The sequence below is a fragment of the Bactrocera dorsalis genome, chromosome 2 (assembly GCF_023373825.1).
Source record: "Bactrocera dorsalis isolate Fly_Bdor chromosome 2, ASM2337382v1, whole genome shotgun sequence".
In the NCBI taxonomy this organism is placed as follows: domain Eukaryota; kingdom Metazoa; phylum Arthropoda; class Insecta; order Diptera; family Tephritidae; genus Bactrocera; species Bactrocera dorsalis.
The window spans coordinates 43266829-43287098 of NC_064304.1; the positions used below are offsets into that span (position 1 = coordinate 43266829).

The following is a 20270-nucleotide window of genomic DNA, read 5'->3' on the forward strand; positions in this document are numbered from 1 at the left end:
ATAAAAGAAGTATCAACAAGTTATTCGAGTGAAAAATGTATTTATTTTATTTACAATGTTTTAAATAAAATAAGCAATGTAAGTACTCGTACAATCATTATATTACAATTAATATAATATACGAAATTGCTGACATAACCGTTAATTCAGTACAAGTTCATATAAGCCATATAAGTCGCTTTCGATTCACCATTTCAATTCTCGCTATCTCAGAGCGCTGCTCTCTCTTCAAAAAGTTGAGAGGGGAAATCAACAAAAAGTTAGCAAATTGTATCGAAACAGGAGAGTACCTCATTCCAGTTGTATAACCACTAGCTTCAAAGCTACTAAGTTTCCTTTTAAAGTAAATATATTTATTCCATTGATTTTAAAAACTTAAAACTTGAAATTAATTATTTTAGAGGATTAAAGACATGGACAGTACTCGAAATTAAGGAATTAAGGAATACTCAAATGTTTTTGGTGTGAGAAGCATGCCTCCATCAAAGAAAGGAACATAACAGGCAAAAAATATGTGAGCGCAAGGCTTCACCGCAAATGCTCCAATGGTTTTCAAATCGAAAACAACTTTCATACTTATATTAGAAATGTAACGGAATTATTCACAATTACGTAGATCATAAAGCGAACATATTTACAAGCAATCACATATGAGAGTGTTATAAATCTTATTATAAATATCTGTATAAAAATCACCTCGATTCACAAATCACCTCAAGATACAACAATGCAAAGGACAGTTATTCGCCTTTCACTGATACTGATATCACTAGTATTAAAAAAGTTCAAATTTGAGCAAACACATATTACTTATAAATTAACTCATATTTATTAAACATCTCTATTTAATTACGTATTATTTGAATATATTTCCTATACTAACTATGACTCATTCATCGCAATGTATCCGTCAGCCACACTCACCAGAGACGACACTTCTCTTTCGGGTTCATGGCTGCGCCCCGCTTACACTTGAAAGTTTGCGCAAACTCTTCAGAATTGGAGAGTACACCCTTTAAACGTATCTTTCCGGGACAATGCGAGTCTTCGAGCGCATAACGTGAAGCCGCCGGCGTATACGTTTCACACCACAGATTTCCGAATGAAATGAAAAACAGCTGCTCATTCGTGTATTTCTCCAAACCAGGCAATTTCAACCGTTCAGCGCCGTTTTCTTTCACAAACATGCGATAAGCGTGAAAGGCCTCACGCATGCCACCGTTATCGGCAATATTTTCTCCCAATGTTAGCTCACCGTCGATCTAGAAAATATTTTCAAGGCTGAATTAGATACAGTTCTACATATATACGTGTGTATTTGACTCACATATTCTTCCACATCTGGCAGATAGTAGTGACTATATTGCTCTACAAAGCATTCGGTGCGATTGATATATTCTTTGATCGTCTCATTCGACCACCACTGCAGCATGTTGCCATTCTTGTCGAACATTCGTCCACTGTCGTCGAAGCCATGCGTCAGTTCGTGCCCCAAAATTGTGCCGACAGAGCCATAATTCAGCGCTCTAATTTTATCAAAGTGAGTATTGAAAATAATGTTCTGAAGGGAATACTTTTACTTTAGTGCCCTGTGCCGGTGCTTGAAGAAATTATCTAGTGCACTAAGTGGTATGTAAAAGAGCATCTAGTCAAAACAACCCATGTGAAATCATTTTTTCAAAGATTATAACATCCTTAAAGTACAAATTTGTATAAATAAGGGAAAACTAATGACATTTGCAAATCTTAAAAGCACTGAATGAAATAATGTTCTCCAATAATTAAAATTAATAAATTATCTGAATTTCACTATTTCTATGAATATCGCAGAGGGATATTTTGCGTTCTTGCTTGAAACTGTTTAAATTAAAACGATAATAATGATATGAGAAGAATTGTGACAGCACTGGTGAGCGCTAAATAACTTCATCACGAAACGGTAAGTAATTTACATGTTTCCCTTTTAATTTAATTTTTTTTATACAAAACTAAAACAATAAAAAATATATCCTCTCTTTATATGATTTACTTTTTTTTTAATAACGAAGAGAAGAGTTTTTATCCATTTTTAATTAAGCCAGCTTTTTTTAATTCTCGACGTTTTTGGCAACTTGATGATCTATTTTCAAGTTCCGTTTGACAAATGCCTAATGCGAAATTCTGGAACGTTTGGAGAGCTCTTCTCTTTTTTAACAGAATAAACATTGTTATCCTTCAACAAAGCCAAAGTGGAATGAGCGCAGTGTACTGTGACTAAATCGGGTCAAAATAATGTTGACACGATATGTTTACTATAAAATGATATAAGATGTCGGTTTAGACCCACATATTATATATATATCCAATAATTTTCGGTTTCTTCTTAAAATTGGAGTCTGGTCGACAGTATTTGTATCTCTATGGTCTTTTTTGCTCATTTTTGATAAATCCTTTAAATAACAGGTTTCCATGAACGTTATTATAATATTTTTCTCACCATTTCCACCAACTTTGAACTGTTTTGATAGCTTTCTGATGAATAAAGAAAAAACAATAGAAGCAGAACTGATCGCGCTCCTTAACGGTACCTACCGCCTGTGAATAGATGGCTACTTCATGAGAAATATTGAATTGAGAGTGTGCAGTTTCTTTTCGGTCCTTATATTTATTAAAAGTTTCAAAGAGTAAATTTTCCAAATGAGAAGGTAGGTAAAAAAACTAGAGGCTCGAAAAAGTTCGTAAAAATTTATGGCGTGTTAAATATTATTATGAAAACTCTTAACTCAAAAATTAGTTAATTAATATTATAAATTATGTATCGATTGTGCTCAATTTTGATGCCAGCTTCATTTATCTTCAGGCTTATGACATATCTAGATTAACTTGTCTAGTGGTAGAGTTATTTACAAAAACAACAGGGCCCTATTCTGTAACTCGATTCGAAAATGTATTCTATTCGAAATTCGGATCTAATTTATAATTATGCGAAAGTTGTACCACCCTGAGCCAGAATAAATACGTACAATTTTCTTTTTTGCTTCCTACAACTCAAAAGCTATCGAATATTTTATCCGAAAATTGGCTTGAAAATCCGAAAATCGAGTTACAGAATATGCAAAATCCGAATTCGAGTAAATTTTTTTTCGAAATTTTTTTTCGCATCGACGTAATCGGATCTCTGCCACGTCCTTTAACCGAAAACATATAAAGTGCCCATAACTAAGGAATAAATATAAAAGTATAACTTGGCACGGAGAGTCGCGGAGTCACGGGAGACAAAATCGGACTACAGCCACGACTATTTTCAATATAACACAATTTTAAAATTCCGCTTCCTTTCTTTACGACAAACGGGTTAATACTTCCCTTAGCCCCCATATAGCTAACATACTATAAAGATATTCGAACTTCCGGGTGACTTTATTAATACCGCACATATCGGCCAACATGCGAGTTATCTCAATAAAATAGAGAGGGCGGGTTTTTCATATAACGGTGCGTTTTTGTGCTTAGAATGAATAAAATTGAAAGTTCACTGTTCTACATTCTAAAAAGTGGAGTTCGACGTAACAGAAGCTTCAAAGAACCTGCGCATTATTATTTTCTAAATTTAGTTCAAAGCATTCAAGTTAAGGTGTTCGATGTCACATCTCCCTTATCCTAGCTACCAAATCTGAACGAATTATAAGTGAGTCGGTTCCGAGTCGGCTCCGAGTCGGCTCAATTTTATGTCGCACCGTGTACAGGTGAGTCTATTGAAATCATGTTAATCTGATCTGAAAAAAAATGTTAAATCCCTCTAATACTTTTTGATGACCGTACACTGTTCGCCGCTTTAAGAGATTGTAAAATTATTAACAAAGAGCATGAGATTTGAGCTCTTATAATTTTTTTCTATATTGCATCGTTCGGATTCATCTGGACCAAAATATCACAGCCCAATCAAAATATCAAAGTAGGAATTACACTTGGCATGCTTTACTTTCTGCTTACCCACACAGTCACAGTGCAATTATGAAAATTCTTATTTTATATGCATTTTGTGATTCCTAAAAATTCTACAAAAAAAATTATATTATATTCAAAAAATTATATTTATTAATTAAATGTTGACTGATCCAGGTTGAAATTAGTTTTAGGAATTCAGAGAAAATTGAGATTATAAAGCGTTTGCAGAGAGAAAAATATTTCGCAACAAAAATATCTAAAATATAATTTGTGCTGCAGTCAAAGCATAAAGTTCCTTTAGATGTGAGTGTAAAGAATATATACAACATAAATAATATAACATATACGTAAGATTCCTTTCGAATTTACTTGTTGGTGTATTTCTTTATATTAAATGTGCTACTGAAGACAGCCTCAAACATTAAAACAAATTTCGGTGCAGTTCACACGCAGTAAACCAATAAAATACAATGAAATGCAAAACCAAAATCAAAAGTGTAAATTGCGAAGAATTGAAGTGCCAATTGAAGCAGCAAACGTGCCGTTGTAATATTTACTCACTCCATGCCGAGGTCGTAGAAAGGATACTGCAGTATAGCAATGGGTATAGCTGCAAAAAGAGAATAACAATATAAATTGCACTGCATTCAGATAACGGTAAACTACAATAATACACGCACTTATCGTGTTCGATTGGAAAGTGTGAAAGGCATTGACATTCGATGGTGCCGTTGCCCAACCGAACGGCTCTGGTCTATAGAGATTGTCCAATTTATCCTGCATCTCCCAGCGCAGCACGCCAATCATGTTCTCCAAGTGTGTACTAGCATTCACCTGCACGCCCGCATAGTGTGCGTTCAGCGCCGTTGCATTGCGCAACCAATCCGGAAAGCCAATAAAACTTTTCATGGATGCCGACTTCTGTAGTGTCTCACGTTTGGTCTCCTCATCCATCCAAGAGGTGCGGCGCACTAGCATATCGAAAGCATGTCTGATATCATTCAACATACGCTCCACCTTCGGCAGTTTGTAGCGCACGAAGTAATCATCAGCCAGCACGTAGCTCACAGCCATGCCCATCAGGCTATTAACGCCATGCACGCAATACAACGAACGCGGTGAACTGCCTTCAGTGCCCACAATTAGACGCATATATTCGGAGTGTAGCAGTCGCATCTCGCTGGTCGTGTGCAATACCAACTCCTCGACGACACTTAGCCAAATGTAGAACTCGATATGTGTTGACGGCGCGTCTGCCAGATACTCAACGAGGCTTTGCAAATAGACGATATCCGCATTGCTGGTTATGATAGTCAACTCACTAAGGTTAAAGTTTTGTGAATGGTTGGCATCCTCCATCATCACCTGCAAGTATGTCTCCCAGTTGAGTATTGTTTTCGGGGCAGCTAATTTGTTGGTGCGATTTTGTAAATCCGCGACGGATGCGTAAACGAGGTCCTCAATGGGGTTAGTCAGAGTTTTCGTCAAGTTTTCAGCATCATCTTTCAACTGGAAGTGAACAATAAACATATAATTAAAGAAGCTTGCAAATAACGGGCTTTTCAATAGGGATGCTACAAAAGTTGACCGATAGGGACAGCAATTGACGCCATATTTTTTTGACATTTCTCTTCAGTATGTCTAAGTCTTCCCAAAAAACGCGTTGAAATTATTAAAATTTACTACCGAAATTCAGAGTTAGCGGCCTCAACTTTAAGAGCGCTACGTCCAATTTATGATGGTCATAATCGTTCTGTCATTGAGACAAAGAAGTGGCCGTAGTGTCGAAAATATTGCTGTCGCATCAATTGAGGAAGACCCAAATCAGTCTCTCAGACGTCGTTTTCAAGCATTGGGGATGTCTGTGACGTCGTTGTGACGAATTTACCGAAAATATCTTGGACAACATCTTTACAAGATCAAATTGACGCAAGAACTGAACCCGCTTGAATACCAGAATCGTGGAATGTTCTTGAATTGGCTGAGCAATAACGTGAAAATGGTCCAAATTTTCATCGAAAAATCGTCTTCAGCGATGAGGCTCATTTCTGGCTGAATGCCTTTGTCAATAAATAAGATATGTGTTATTCGGGCAGCAATCCACACGTACTTCATGAGTCATCATTGCATCCCGATTACGGTTTCATGTGGCTTATGGGCCGTCGCGACGGTGTCATTGGGCCGTACTTCTTCCCTAATGATCAATACCGGCACATTACTCTGAATGGGAATCGCTACCGCTGAATGATAACCGAATATTTTTGGCCCGAATAGGATGATATGGGCTTGGACAATATGTGGTTCTAACAAGGTGGTGCCACATGCTACACAGCGAATGTCACAATCGATTTATTGAAAACCTAGTTCGGTGAACGTGTTATCTCACGAAATGGCTCAGTCAATTAACCGCCTTGGTCGTGCGATTTGACGCCGTTTGACCATTTCTTGTGGGTCTACGTCAAGTCTATGTCCACAAGCCAGCGATGATTGATGAAGTACATCATCATAACAAACGTAAATTTCAGCAGAATCGGCCGATTTACGCTTGAAAGCCGTCGAAATTTGGATTCAGCGTCTGGACTTCTTCAAGCGCGTCCATGGTAGCCATTCAAAAGAAATCGAATTCCATACATACATAATGGCATCGAATGTAGTTTTACAGGTATAAAGAATCTCATTGACATTGAGTTCTCTGAACGAAATTCACTTGGGCTTGGTCAGAAACGATTCCTTTATATATAGCTCAAGCAGCTCACGACTTCTGGTCTTAGACCAAGTATCCTCTTGGTAGCCAAAGAACGTCCGTTTGAAGGCGAGGTAAAGTGAGAAGTCGAAACATCCCTTCCCAGGGTTTGGCTTATGTTTTACTAAAGACATAGCTCTCAGAGTGGTTAGTCACTGCTTCGAAAGTTGCTATAGTCAGGAAGCCGGACCCTAGACCACCAGAACGAATACAAAACATATGAAAAATTTCGAAATTCCTTCTTCAAGATTACTCCGATACTTAGCTTTTCCCGATCTTTTAACAAATTTTTCATCTAATGGCATAATTAGTAGCAACGCTGGCAAGCTTTTTAGCGCACCATACAAACCCTGCATATAAGATTTTAGGCTTAAGTAGGGTTTCATAGAGCGTTTTTGTTGGTTCTAATCATTTATCCGTTTCGATCGAAAAAATTGCCGGTTCAAATCACTGAAGTCGAATCGAAAATAAATTTTTGATTAAGTAGAACTTACTTAATGATTAAATCAAATACGTTCCATGACCAATAGGTGGTGCTAATTCTGAAATCATTGAAACCGTCACTAGGCCATGGAATCAAATATAGATACTGGTGTATCCTGTACTTCACACTTGAAATACACACCAAACAAAATATTTCCAGTTGATGAAAAAAGTACTACTTAATGACCTTATGAAATTTTTCGATCGAAAATTCTTTCTGTATCGATTTCAATGTGATTTTAAAAATAACCTATTGTACATAGTATAACAATACACACCCTGTACAATTTTTTCGCGAACTTCACAGCCTGTATGGTCATCTCGCCTATTGAGTCTTCGACGGATTCAACTTCCGCATCAGGATTTAAGTAGAGCACATATAATTCGACCATTTTCTTGATATATGCCACATAAGTCAACAATCCGGAGGATGTATGCTTCTGGGACTCTTCTATATCATCCTCCAACTCGTCGCTGTCTTCATCATCCTCCTCGTGGTTGGCTATTGTTTTCCGTTTGATTTTATTCAACAACTTGTGCATGTCGTCCTTGTTGCTATAAATTTCTCAAATTAATAAAAATATAACTATTTTTTGCAGCACTTACAAAGGCAATGAAGAATCTGTTTCGGGCGTGCCCAAAGCTATGCGATTTATTGTACGATTTACCGGATCGGGGAATATGTCGAATCCCACTATCAAATCCATGCCTAAGTTCTTTTTAATGAGCACTAAACTGCGCAACCAATTAAATTTCGATTCTTCGCCGTACTTCCGCGTCACCTCCTCCGGCAGTGTCACATTAAAGCCGCTCGGCAAAAGTGGTAACTCAAACTTCCGCAGAAAATATATCAGCGGCTCCAGCTCTCGCTTATCCAATAAATCCGTATTCATACAAGCTCGATACATTATTTTCGTCTTCCCCACAGCGGCGGGTTCCTCCTCGCTAATATTCGTTTGCAGGAAGGAACGCAGCATGCGCATAATTTTCGCTTGCCGCTCACGAAACCAGTCATTTGATGTGGCCGAATCGGGCTTGGGATGATCGTCCGCCCAACGGCCACAGGTAAATTTATAAAAGTCCTCACAAGGATCAGTCTCTTCGTCCATTGAGTAAATGAGGCCAGCCGCTGTGCGGAGACACTCGTTGCTGCGACACACTTCGGGTTCTGTGCGGCCTTCAGGGAGCGAGAAAAAGAGAAAGTTATTATCAGAGTTTCTCCTCACTACATTATACTTACGCCTTATACATACGACTATTATTGCTATGATTAAAATGAGTATCAAAAGTATGAGCAAACCGATCAAGGTCTTCTGGTAATATTTCCGTCGAAACCTGTAAATAACAGCAATCAAAAATAAATTTATGTTGACCATTTACATTTCGGACTGTAATTAATTCAAATGAAGTTGTCAAAACAATTAAAGTGCAATCAATTTTTCTACCCACTGGCAAGGTGTGGCCAATAAAAAGCACAGTAAATAATTAACACATTCTGTCCACCTAATTTCGCCATACTTACTTTGATTGTACGCCGACGAATGTAGCGTCGCCAGGCGGGCGCTTGCCTAACGCGGTGGTGGAACCATTAGCACCTGGTAAATAGGATGTATCGTCTGCAGCTGAGTCGGTGCTATGTATGCTAAGGTTACCTACAATGCAGATAATTATATTCAAATGCAAAGAAATACTGTTGTGGAAAAATTCCATAAATTAGTTGTTCAAGCATAAATTGGGTATCGTTGTGCTCATATTTATTCCACAAACCCTTCATACATATTATGCTTATGCATAGTTAATTTTATGTCATTTATAGGAATGTTCCTTAGTACCTCGGTTAATGCTGCTTGAATGTCTAAGACAACTTCCTAAAGTGCTTCTTTGATGTTGGTTTTCAGTTTTGGAAATAGCAAATAGTTACAGGGTAATAGATCAGACGAATGCGGAGACTGATTGCTGAGAGAAATCCATTTTTCTTATAGAAAGCTATATTATTATTTATATATGTGTATTGACCCGATTTTATTCACTTTTGGCATAATGTGAAAGTAGATGTTTGAAAATCCGTTTATTTAGTAAATATGGACTAGGTGAAGTATTGCCCTGATTTCATCCATATTAGCCAAGATAATACGCTTTTATTAAAAATATATTTCTTCAGAATTGCATTAAAAATTTTTACATATTAACCGATAGATGCGTTACAAAGTCAACCGGAGGTTTGAAAATATTTATAGTATATTAGGTATATGAAGACCAAGGAAAGCATGGAATCCGATCCACTGGTTGACATTTTGCACTTTAAGGTATTTCCTCTTTGATTCCTGGAAGTTGCAAGAGTATAAAATATTCGGTTGCACCCGAACAGGTCAATTGAAAAGTCCTACCTCCCATAGTGAAACACATTTTGTCAGAAAATTTGTTTTTCTTTTTATTCAAAATCTATACGAGGGTGATACTCTGATTATAGCGACCCCCCAACTTTTCGACACCATTTTTGTGGTACGATTTGTCTTTTGCTTCAAAACAGGCCTCAGTTTTGGCGATCATGGAAATAGTCGCAATTAATTGATTTTTGCCAACATTTTCACTGATTTGTGTTACGTTGCATTGTTTTGGTACAACAACATTTTCTTATTCTTCAGAGCGGTGATTTCGATTTCGTCCTTCAAATGATCCAATAACGCTATATAATAGTCGCTGTTGATAAACGTTATTTTTTCAGGTAGTCAATAAAAATTATTCCATACACATTCCAAAATATCGTCGGCCTTACTAGCCGACTGTTGCGTTTTCCGCGTTTTGGAGCGTATCGATCGTATACAGTTAACTCCTATTAGACTTTGGAGTGAAAAGATGGAGCCACGTTTCATCCATTATCACAAATCGACACAAAAAGTCGGGTTTATTACGCTTGAACATCTCCAAATACTGCTGCGAATCATCAACACGTCGTTGTTTTTGGTCAAAGTGAGCTCAGTCATTTCAACACGTCTGAACTTAGCATATCAATTTTTGGTAGTTGAATTTCTCGGACCAGTGTCCGAGAACTCACCATCATTTTTTTAAGTTTTTTTTACCAATGTTTGATTGAAAATTAAGAGTTTATTTCATATTTCAAATTGCATATTTTCAACAGCTAAAATTATCCCCACATACATAGACGCTGCTACATCCGCAATAAATCAAATATCAAATACAGAGTTATCATGATTTTTAATTTTTAAAGAAATATATTCAAAAAATCAGTTATGGCAAGGTTATTTCAATTACTAACCTATATACTACAGTCCAAGTTCTATAAACAATATGTATTTTAACTTTTGCTGGGTAGAAAATAGAAAAGTTAGATCTCGATTAATTCTTAATATTAATGTACTTTATGTGTAAATTAATTTTCAATCAGGGGGACTTACTATCATGCGATTTCTTTAATGTGCAGGAGAAAATAATTCGAGCTGCAGAACACAATTTTCTATAGGAGTGTACAGCTACTGCCGTACGCCGATGATATTGATTCATTGGCCTCAATATACGCGCCGTGAATTCTGCTTTCTCCTGACTGGATAAGGAAGAGAAGCAGATGGGTTTCTTGTGCACGAGGGCAAGACGAAATATCTCTTATCATCAAACTAACAGTCGTCGTACTCGCGACTACATAGGCTCCCATCTCACCGATGACAGTCATAACTTCGAAGTCGTAAATAATTTCGTCTATCTTGGAACCAGCATCAACCAACCAACGCAGAATAACTCTTGCCAAACTCTATAAGTCACTCATTATTCCCGTCATGCTATATGGTGCAGAGGGATGGACGATGACAACATCTGATGAGTCGACGTTACGGGCTCTGCGGAAGATTAATGATTCTTTGCGCATTGACCAGGGCGAATACCCCATTCGATGGAACAATACGCTTTATGAGATATACGACGACATTAACATAGTTCAGCGAATTAAGGGGTCAATAGGGTAATATTTTTTCTTTTGCATTTTCTGCTCCTCTATACCCTTAAAATTAATGTAGAAACCCACTTTACCGCTGGAAGGTTTCGAAAAAGGCCCAAAAATAATAAAAACGCTCGACGATCCGAGCGCTCGGTGTGCACACCTCAAACTTTAAAAACGTTCGTTTTTCTCAAACACACAATTTTTTAAACTGGCGGACATGATTCCGGTCGAACTACTAAACCGATTTGCTTAATTTTTTTTAATGTTCACAAAACTCTGAAAAAGTGGCTATCGTCCCTACTAAATTCATAATTTTTTATAATTTATTGACAATGTTATGACAAAATTTCATGATTCCAGTAGTGACGATAACCATTCACGTATTTTCTAAGAATAAATTGGGTTCTTGTGTTTCAGATGATCTAAACATAAGAAATCGTGTCCGCCAGTGAAAAAACGCATCTCATTCACCTAGCCATTTCTCCGACAGATGTCATCAAAAAATTCCGAAAAAATTTGTTTATACACTCCACCACATACCTCATGATACATATATGAAAAAAGTTCTGTTGTAGAATATAGAATGTAAAATGTCAAAAAACACGCCAGATTACCTCACCGACCTCTTAAAAGACAGTGGCTACGCAGGCTAGGTCATATCGTCCGGATAGACGAAAACACTTCAGCTCTGAAAGTATTCGACGAAGTGCCAGCAGGGGGAAGCAGAGGAAGAAGAAGACCTCCACTACGTTGAAAAGACCAGGTGACCTGCCGCCATCTTGCGAAAAGAAGAAACGACTGGTGCGCTGGGGGCCGTCGCCCCGGGCGCAACGTCTTGGGGGCGGCAAAACGATATTCTTTTTTAATATTCAGAAAAATACTTCAACAAATTTTTTTACAAAATTTATTATAAAAGATAAAGAGTTGTACACTCACAATATAATAATTAGAGTTTTCATAAGTCTCATAAAGTTATAAGTTATAACGATTCGAAAACATAGCATTGAGAATTGTAAATGTGTAAGCTCACTTTTGTATAAAATCCAACAACAATTTTTTTAAACAAGTGTAAAAATTTATAATTTTGCGATTTTACGATGCTTTACGACGGGTTATGAGTACCCTAAATTTGAATAACTATAAAAAATATTAATTTTTACTCGAATACTCTTCAGTCTTTGAATTTGTCTTATATCTTTTGGCTTATTTGGGCAAACTGTGACAGCGACACATTGCGACGTAGGAGTGACAAAAAAACAGTATCTTTATTTTTACTCTGTCGTCGCGACGTGTCACTCTCACAGTTACCCTATGCTTTGAATGTACAAATACTTTTATTTCTCCAAAGTTTCAAAAATGGTATTTAAAAACTCCAATTCGAGCAAAAATTCCTGCTAATTGTGTCAAAAGTCTACAAGATATTGGGCGAAAATGTTTTTTTTCTATGGCTTTTAATAAGATGTCTTGTAAATTTATTATCAATTTCCTCAAAAATCGTATTGTGAGAATTTTGGAATTTCAGAATTTGCGTGGCTTCTAGTTTCTAAATTGTATATTCTTAATATCGAAGATATTTTGTAAAAATTCACTTTTGTTCGAACCACCTCATGAAACTTGTAGGTAGGTAGATAAAGGGGGGCGGCAGAACATCCTTGGCCCCGGGCGCCCGAAGTTGTAGCTACACCACTGACTTGTTATCACTCTATTTTATTAAGGTTGTATGTTATTTCACTGATATATTCCACAGGTCGTTTTCTATAGCACATAACGTTAGAGTTATTGAAGTACCAATTTCATCCAATTTTCATTAAACTAGTTATAATAATATTTTCTAATATTTTCGGTGAAAAGTTAACCGTAGACACTGTGGTCCTCATAAACGGTATGGGGGCACTTGAAAAGCTATATTCCAATGTTGGCCATTTTTGGCAAGGATATATACCTTCTTTCATTTAGAATATAGTTAAGTATATTGAAAGTGATAGAATCTGATAGAGTTGAAAATATTTTTAAACGGAAAGTAAATGCAGTTGTCGGTTTTCGACTGTTTGCAAACAAAAACATACTCGTAATGATACAAATATAATATTTTGCGCCAAATTCGGTTAAAATTTGATGAACAGTTACTGTTGAAGTTATCACTTGGATAAACCGAAGGAAAGACATCCTCGTTTCAACTTGTCTTGTCATCCTGATCATTTCGATACTTAAAAGTCTGTATCTACCGGGATTAGAGTTGTTTTATACTTGGTGCAACATGTTGCGATAATATTAATCCGTCGGCTCTACTGCATGGAGGAAAAAATCAATAATAATAAATCAGCCAACTTTTATGTATTTATAATTCGTGCATACAAATATATGTACGTATACATACAAGAATGTGCATAAAAATAAAACTATTAATTGCTTTTGACATGATTTTCACACCAGGAACCAACACAATCCGCTTCCTAGGCAATTTGCTCTGTGCTTCCGTCCATTTAGATACAATAAATATAAAACACATGCATGTCTTTGTACAGTTATGAAATCACAGTAAATTTGTAATGCTAAACAAACCCATATACTTGTATGTGTACATAATGGAAGAGAATGACGAATGGCTAATGACCATTAGCGTAGGACATGTCACAGTCCTTTCATTGTCTCTCGGACACAGTGTCCGCACAAAGTGCCCAAACAACGGTACATTTATGGAGGGAAGCGAATTGGTCACCGAGGCAGGAGGAAGTGTGTAGAACCGTTAAATGATTGCTCGCATCTTGATAAAATCGAAGCACAACATTTGCTGTCATTAAATAGTTGCGCTGTTTACATGAATCGCTCGATTGCAACTGTGTCAACGCCTGCTACCATGACCGCTGCATAAATATAGACTTATGTATGTACGTGGATATACACGTGTATGAATATACAATTCGTTGAAATGTGCTGTCCGCTCCTCTTTGGTTCATTGGTATGCGTAGGCAATTGCGTTTACCGCTCTGGGACACTGTCAACAGTCGTGGGCATTAGAGGCTTTTACGGCTTGATCCGTGGGCTATGAATATGACAGGACATTAAGTCCATATACGAATACGAGTGGAAATGTTTTTGTCAAAAGTACAATGTCCTGTGGCTTGAAAGGCTACAGTGGAAAGCATTAAAATGTAAGTATTGGATAAGATAAGAGCAACAAATTTGAATTTATAAAATTTCAGTAAATCGAAATGTAATTGTGTTCCTCAAAACTGCAAGGAAATGGCAAAGCCCATCGTTCAGCTTCTCATGAGAAAAGGTTTAGTATGTTTTCGAATTATAAACTCTACGTAGTGCCTATAATTATATTTATCTAGAATGTTGCCCTAAATTTTCGAGTTGATCCGAGTAACAGTTTCGTAAATACAGCCTTGAGAGCTTGTGCGCTCGAGGCCAGCTAGGCTAAGTGCGCCCTCTTTAAACGCGTTTTTCTCGAAACTGTGTTTTTGAAGTCGGTTGGCAAGATTTCTCGAGAACTATTTAACCGATCTTCATGATACAACATTTTTCACAGGTTAGGTCAGAGATACAATTCTTAAAGACTTGGTGTCACCGGAAATGGCGTCACAATGATGCAGTATAAAATATTTTTTTTCAAATTTTCAGAATTTATTTGTTAATAGTGTATGTTTGTAACAATAAAAAAATCGATTAAAGTATTTCAGTTTTTATATGAGACAAAATACAATTTAATATAAAAATATTTCCAGAAGTAGTAGTAGTAGCTTGTAGTACCAGACCAAGTACAAATATTTAATTCGCATACCTCATAATTATGTACAATATAATGCTGAAAATTACCAGCTTCTGAGCTGATATAGAGATATCTGAGATATCTTACATATTTACCGATTTATATGGTATACGGCTGGGGGTTATAATTACTCGATTTTATCCTTTTTGTCTTTACATTAGAAAAACGCGATTTTTGGAACATGTTCATGAAGATTTCAAATTTTTTACTGACAAAGAAGCCGTTAGGCGCTAAAAGCCATGATACTCTGTAGCAACATGTTGTGAGAGTTTACTAATATGAACCGTAATCAATAGCAACGAGTTAAAGTTGCCCATTTATTGCTCGCCACTGCATTAGTCACTCGTGTAGGCATTTATCATATATAGTTTTAAGTTCATTGCTCCGTGCTTTAAGCTTAGCGTGCTTAACATCATGTTCTATTAATTGAATGTGTTTTTTATTTAATAAGTATTATTTTTCATAAATTGTGTACGAGTATACCACGTGCATTTACATATATTAATGTATACAGATGTATAGTATACATATATGTGTACACACGAGTATACATTTTTTTGCCTTGAAAATATTTATGTGCAGCTATTGATAATTTCTAAACTTAAATTCCCTTAAAACAGAATTCCAATGTAATATTCCAGGAATACATTTCATCAAATATTTATTTGGCAATAAATTACTTTCAAATTTGTGCAACAAATAATTTACATAACGTATTTTACTATGGAGTGTATAGGTGAATTTGCTTACTCAATTAGCGGCATATGTAGTTGTGAGTCAATACTTAATATTTTATTCTTTGAAAACTATTGTTGAATGTGTTTGCTTCGGAATTTGTTAGTTTCTACACATTCTGTTTGAGCACTGGTGGCTTGGCAAAAAATGTGCAAAGTCCTTAGATTTTGTATTGTAGCTATTCTATATTCTCTATAATATTATTGAACTGTAGACGAATAGTAATACAGCATATACTTTTATAGCATTGTACTTCGTGGTAACATCGGATTCCTCAAGTTTGCAATTGAAACACAGTCATAAGCATGTCTAGAGATCTTAGTTGTGAATTTTTAGATGTCAAAAAGTTCTAAACTATTAAAGTATTTCCCTGGCTTTGATCCTTGCAAGCTCTAAGAGTATAAAATGCTCAATTGCACCCAAACATAGTTCTTCCTTACTTGTTTCAAATATCATTTACCCGCGAAATATAATTCGAATTTTAATCATGTTCGTTATCGATAGAAATCATTACATTATTTGGTAAATTATTATTATTACATCATCCTTTTTCTCTATTTAAACCTCTTTTTCTGTTGAATACTGCACTGTTCATCCAGCAACAATACTCGCCAAAGTTTGGAGATCTGTAACAAATAAGAGATGTTACACTTTAGATGTACTACTGTGATCAAATTTAAAGGTGAATTTCGCCCATTTTATTTCTTTCAAAGTAATCCCCTCCCACTGCATAACACTTATGCCAACGAATTTTCCAGTCATCTATGCACTTGGAAAAATCCTCCGTCGCTATGGCCATCAGAGCCTTTTTCGATTCAGCTTTTATATCCTCAATTGAGTCAAAACGGTGTCCTCGGAGTGATCATATGAATTTGCTGAATAGCCAGAAGTTACACGAAGGTAAATCAAGCGAATGCGGTGGATACGGCACGATATTAGTTGAAAATGTGACGAAACTTTCACGAATAACCAATGCAGTATGAGATGGTGCATTATCGCATTTCTTTGTTCAATAAATTCAGACATAGTAAAAATAAATAAATACACGTATCGCAAATACTAATGAATATTTTGACGTGAGATTTGGCATAGATATCACTAATAGTACTACCAACTTACAAAAAAAAAATTTACCGATTCGAAAATCACGCGAGGTATAATATTGGATTGTCAAAGAAGTCTTGCGGTATTTTTGTTGAATTTTTTTTTTTTTTTATTGAAATTGAAATGAATTTTTGATGACTCATGCCCAGCTCTTGACCGATGCTACGGCTGCTATATGCCGGTCTCTTTCGACCAATTCAGCGACAGGTCTTCCGAAGCGTGGCGCATCTTCGACCACCTCTACACCAGAACGAAAACGTTGACACCATCGTTGTGCGGTGGAAATGGAAACTGTATCGGGTCCATAAACTGCACAAATTTTATTGGCGGCTTGAGATGCATTTTTGCCTTTATCGTAGTAGTACTGTAAAATGTGCCGTATTTTCTCTTTATTTTGCTCCATGTTTGCGACGCTATAACTCACGAACGACATAAAAGAAACGACAATCAATCAAACACGTGTTGAGCTTAACAAAAAGGTATAGCATGACCCGATGCGACGAATAATACTAGGACTACGCGCTTTCAGCGCCAACTAGCGAGAATACCGCAAGATTTTTTGACAACCTAATATAAATTAAAAATTCACCTTTCAATGGAGCAATGCTTTGGAGTTGGCTTTTTTGATAGCTCTCACTTGATTTAGACTCAGTTTAATTTTCCGTTTCATAATGAGCAGACTTACTACGGAAGAAAATTTGGGGAATGGGCCCAAAACGAATGGCCATAGATCATGATTTTTACAAGAAAACTTTCTTCCACGGTGAAGCTCATTTGTTGATGGATGAGTATGTTAATAAAAATAATTGTCGCATTTGGAGTTATGATAATACACAAGCCATTGTTGAGACGGCTTTAAATCCTCAAAAAGTCTCTATTTGGGGTGCTCTATGGGCAGAAGCAATCCTTGGTTCAATTTCTTCAAAAATGAAGCCCACAAAAATGTTACAGTCAATGGGGAACGCAATACATAGATGGTGATCGCGTCGTGAGCCTGTGACCCACCATTAAGGATTTCTTAACCTTGCGACATTAGCAAGGAGAAAAGAAAGGCGAAAAGGTAATCCAGGCGGCTAAAAATGTAAAGGTATCGTGCTAATGCGCTGTTCTATACATTATGTGGGTGTAAAAGCCACTGGCTAATAGAGAAATAAGTAAATGTAACAAGTAAGAAAGAGCTAAGTTCGAGTACAATCGAACATTTTATACTCTTGGCACTTTCAAGAATAAAAGCCAGAGAAGAACTATCTTAAGGTGTAAAATGTCAATCAGAGGATCGGAATCTAAGAAAATTTATATGTACTATAACTCATACACTGACCCCAAATATGTTGTTTTGTTAAAAAAACGAACATTATTATATGTAGTATATGATAGTTGATGTAGTACGGATCCGATTTTAAGTTTTAACTATGTATTATCATGCCACATACCGAAAAAAATGTTCCCTGGATTTCATTAAAGTATATCACATACAATCACCAATCATATGGAGTAAAGTCAGCCGAGTGTTCGAAAATTCTGATATTAGTTTTAGGGGGCTAAGCCCACTTTTAGCTCAATTTTTATCTTTTTTATGCCCAAATGTACATGGTTACCATTAAAACACGTTTTGTAATTTTCATTGAGCTAACTCATATATTGGCTGAAATGTGCGGTATGAAGATACTCGGAATTTCCAAAATCTGTATAACAGGTAAATGGAGTTGAGGGAAGTATTGACCCTGGACAACGTATTTTCGATACGCAGAGATATTATTATTATTATTTAAATAATGTATATGTCCCATAAATTGACTGATATTTGAGGTAAAAAGTCAACTTTAGGTACTGGGATCCACATATTCGCTACCCAGTTTTTGTTGGATTTTAAAAATTCTTTTTCATAAGATGGCATACTCTAAGTGCATTATTTGTGATAAGTTTTATTCTGTTATATTGATTGATTTTTGAATTTTATGCTGGAAAATGAAAGAATCAAATGGCATTTAAAAATTTGTTACATTGGAAGTACTATGACATAGAAATATGAGAGAAATACCACTTACTAAGTTTAGACGAAATCGGTCGGTAGAGTCCCAAACTATATGATTTCAGCAAAAAGTCGATGGTGCCACGTCTACTTTTCACACCGGCTCCCAAAAAGCCTTCTCCAAGATAAGTAAATAAATTTAAGTTTTATATCTTAGTTTTAGTTCTATCCGTACAAGGCCAGGACTCACATATCGATAGTGACTCGCCAGAACCTCCACCAGCTTAGTTAGCAGGTTTCAATGCTTAACAGTTTGGACCTTTTAGCAAGGAACGCGTGTGCCAATTTTTGCCAAAAGGGACGAAGGTTATTATGGGAGCGACAATATGAAATTACATTTAAAATGGCAATATGTTGTCCAACAACCCAAATCGAATCAGTCTAACTATGCTAGATAAATCTTTCAAGTTAATGCAAAAGTAGTGGATTTATTTTTACTTGACCTATAATATAAAATTATATGATTCCAAACATAAGGTTTAAATTTTATTGTGAAAAGGTATGACCAACAACATGCAGCATTTTTTCTAGTAAGTTTTGAGGATCTATACTGTTCTTATGAGTTAACATAATGACTGTTTTCTTAGAAGAAAAGAAGGTTTACAAAATCGTTTTTAACGCTACATTTAATGAATTTTGACTTGACTTGAGTAGCTCTGTACTTTGCCGTCTTGGCGAGCCTAAATCAATAAGCTTACCTGTTGCTGGCCGTGCATTATTTCGCACGAATCCGTTGTTTGTTGTCCAAATGTGGTGATTCTGATACGTCGCGTCCATATCGTAGGCCCAAGGTGCATATCCGAGTCACAGGTGCAGGAAAGTAACAATAACACACTTACTTTTCTTGCATTTAACACATACCGCCCATTGGCCAAATGTAAGACTAAGGCCTGGCCGAAACACTTAATAATTTCGACGCTAAATTCGATTATACGCCATTGACACGCACCTTAGCACGAAAGTGAAAGCACCGACGCAGCTGACGAAAAATCGAGTACAACGCGGACTACCAAATATTTTACAAGGCTAAAGAGCCTAAACACGTAATAGTCACATTCAGTTCATTGTTGATCCAAAGCAGACGGCTTTCGTGCTGGCGAAATCATAAAATCAGCACTTTATTACATTTTAATTCTCGCTTTTTCATAACATTCCTTAACACCGTTTAAGATTTGTAATTAAAGAGACACATTAAAATATTATATTTATTGATTTTCCCATTTATATAGGCCACAAAGTCATTTGTTTACTTCTGCTTTCGACTGTGCCGTTAGTAAACGAAAGCGCTAGACAGTAGACACTAGAGCTGGTAGACAAGCTTGCTGACAATCAGCAACGTACTAAAATACCTGAATACGTTTGGCTAGACAGTCTGCAATTGAACAGATTCACCGAGAGTCCTGGCAACGCGCCGAGCCCTACGAGTGCCGGCGCGAATTTAAGCGAAGCACCAGTCGGCGTGGCGTATTTATGAACAACAACTGTCACTACGGTGAGCGTGGTGGCGCTAATGACGTTG

The 20270-nt window shown here is 36.5% G+C and overlaps 1 protein-coding gene across 1 annotated transcript; it reads right to left on the reverse strand.

The window, feature by feature from the left end:
* Positions 1-99: 99 nt before the first annotated feature.
* On the reverse strand, positions 100-20197 carry LOC105233456 (neprilysin-4). The gene is made up of 9 exons (XM_029553481.2): positions 19450-20197; positions 8676-8805; positions 8394-8488; positions 7760-8330; positions 7432-7708; positions 4608-5436; positions 4489-4537; positions 1328-1526; positions 100-1262 (listed from the first exon to the last, which is right to left on the reverse strand). The coding sequence occupies exons 1-9, from the start codon at positions 19526-19528 to the stop codon at positions 921-923; spliced, it is 2571 nt and encodes an 856-aa protein (XP_029409341.2). The 5' UTR covers positions 19529-20197; the 3' UTR covers positions 100-920.
* Between the last annotated feature and the right edge of the window lie 73 nt (positions 20198-20270).

Coding starts and splice junctions, on each gene's coding strand:
- LOC105233456 (XM_029553481.2), bottom strand. CDS start 19,528: ATGGACGCGACGTATCAGAATCACCACATTTGGACAACAAACAACGGA. Junction 8,331..8,393: donor AATAGTCGTATGTATAAGGC/GTAAGTATAATG, acceptor CGCTCCCTGAAG/GCCGCACAGAACCCGAAGTG. Junction 1,263..1,327: donor TGCCAGATGTGGAAGAATAT/GTGAGTCAAATA, acceptor AATATTTTCTAG/ATCGACGGTGAGCTAACATT.